The 1226-nt window shown below is 32.5% G+C and overlaps 1 protein-coding gene across 1 annotated transcript; it reads right to left on the bottom strand.

Moving 5' to 3' along the window:
- Window positions 1-488: 488 nt before the first annotated feature.
- LOC107010373 (gibberellin-regulated protein 11-like) lies at window positions 489-1226 on the bottom strand. Its single transcript, XM_015209652.2, has 3 exons — window positions 1067-1226; window positions 926-977; window positions 489-850 (listed from the first exon to the last, which is right to left on the bottom strand). Exons 1-3 carry the CDS (start codon window positions 1142-1144, stop codon window positions 669-671), a joined length of 312 nt encoding a protein of 103 aa, XP_015065138.1. The 5' UTR covers window positions 1145-1226; the 3' UTR covers window positions 489-668.

Raw genomic sequence — 1226 nt, 5'->3', positions numbered from 1 at the left:
AAAATTAAGAGAAAAGTAATTACAATTTCCAATTATACCTATATCACTTAATAACTATTTCTCAAACTGATTTGAGTACTAGTATTTAATTTAATTTAAAAATCGCTTAAGTATAATTAATTTTTTTAATCTATAAATTATTAAGGGTGGTCCAAAATATTGATGGAACCAAGGCAGTACTCTTTTTGTGTTCAATTATTATGCAGTTCAGATAATACTGTGTAAATATATTTCACATGTTGTTTGAAGGTGAGTATTAATTATTCATTACATCATTACATCGTAATAAAATATATCCAGAATTGCTAGCTTTGTTTTGTACTAATAAAATTTTCGATGACTATTTTCTTTCTAGCTTTATAGACAAAAAGAAGAAAAATATAAATGCAGCGCAGCTATTTCAATCAAAAACACTTATTAGTCCATACTCCATAGCAAAGAATGACTCACTTAATTGTGTGTACAGTAAATGGGACGACCAGAGTCAATGAATTTAATAGTACCCACCCATATTAATATTGCATTGAAAACTCTCAACCTTCAATTTTACACTTAAATTTCAAAATCAACAGTTCACGTTACATAGTACACAATATAATAGTAGTATTCAATAAGAAATACTAGTACATTTAAATTTGCAGACGAAGAACAAAATTATGCTCTGAATTTTAAGGACATTTGCGGGTGCTGTTATGAGTAGTAAGGTTGAAATAGCAAGGGCATGCTTCGTAATTTCCAGAAGTCCCCGGTGGCACGCAGTGGCAGGTACGGCAGCAACTTCCACATGCTCTGTTGCAGAGATTTTGACGTGACGATTTGCTGCACCTCGTTTTACAAGATCCCGTACAATCTGTAACAAAAGACGAATTCAAAATTTAGAATTGAACTAAAATGAATAGTGAAAATACTTAAAATGCTACACTACCTATTGGCTTTGGAGGTTGAGGACTTGGTGCTGGTGGTTTGCCGCTAATTACCTGCGAATATTTTAAAATCAAACGTTATTTCAAGATGATAGAGATTAATTGATTTGTAAACACATGCTAATTTGAGAAAAAAGAGGAACCTCTTGAAGGGCATAAGTGAAATGAACAAGCACAAGTGACGCAATGAGCAAAGCTGCAAATCCCTTTAGGGATGCCATTGTTTTAGATACAAAAAAGAAGTAAAGCTGAGAACTCTGAAATCTGAGCTGGCTTTCACTATGGATGTGTAATTGAAAACAG

The sequence above is a fragment of the Solanum pennellii genome, chromosome 2, assembly GCF_001406875.1.
Source record: "Solanum pennellii chromosome 2, SPENNV200".
Taxonomy (NCBI): Eukaryota; Viridiplantae; Streptophyta; class Magnoliopsida; order Solanales; family Solanaceae; genus Solanum; species Solanum pennellii.
The sequence above is the reverse complement of the archived record's forward strand: the minus strand, read 5'-3'. Positions and strand labels throughout refer to the sequence as shown.

Excerpts from the sequence above, each read along its gene's own strand:
- LOC107010373 (XM_015209652.2), bottom strand. The coding sequence starts at position 1,144 with ATGGCATCCCTAAAGGGATTTGCAGCTTTGCTCATTGCGTCACTTGTG. Across the intron at positions 978-1,066 it reads TCACTTATGCCCTTCAAGAG|GTAATTAGCGGCAAACCACC; the intron begins GTTCCTCTTTTT and ends AAATATTCGCAG. Across the intron at positions 851-925 it reads TCAACCTCCAAAGCCAATAG|ATTGTACGGGATCTTGTAAA; the intron begins GTAGTGTAGCAT and ends CTTTTGTTACAG.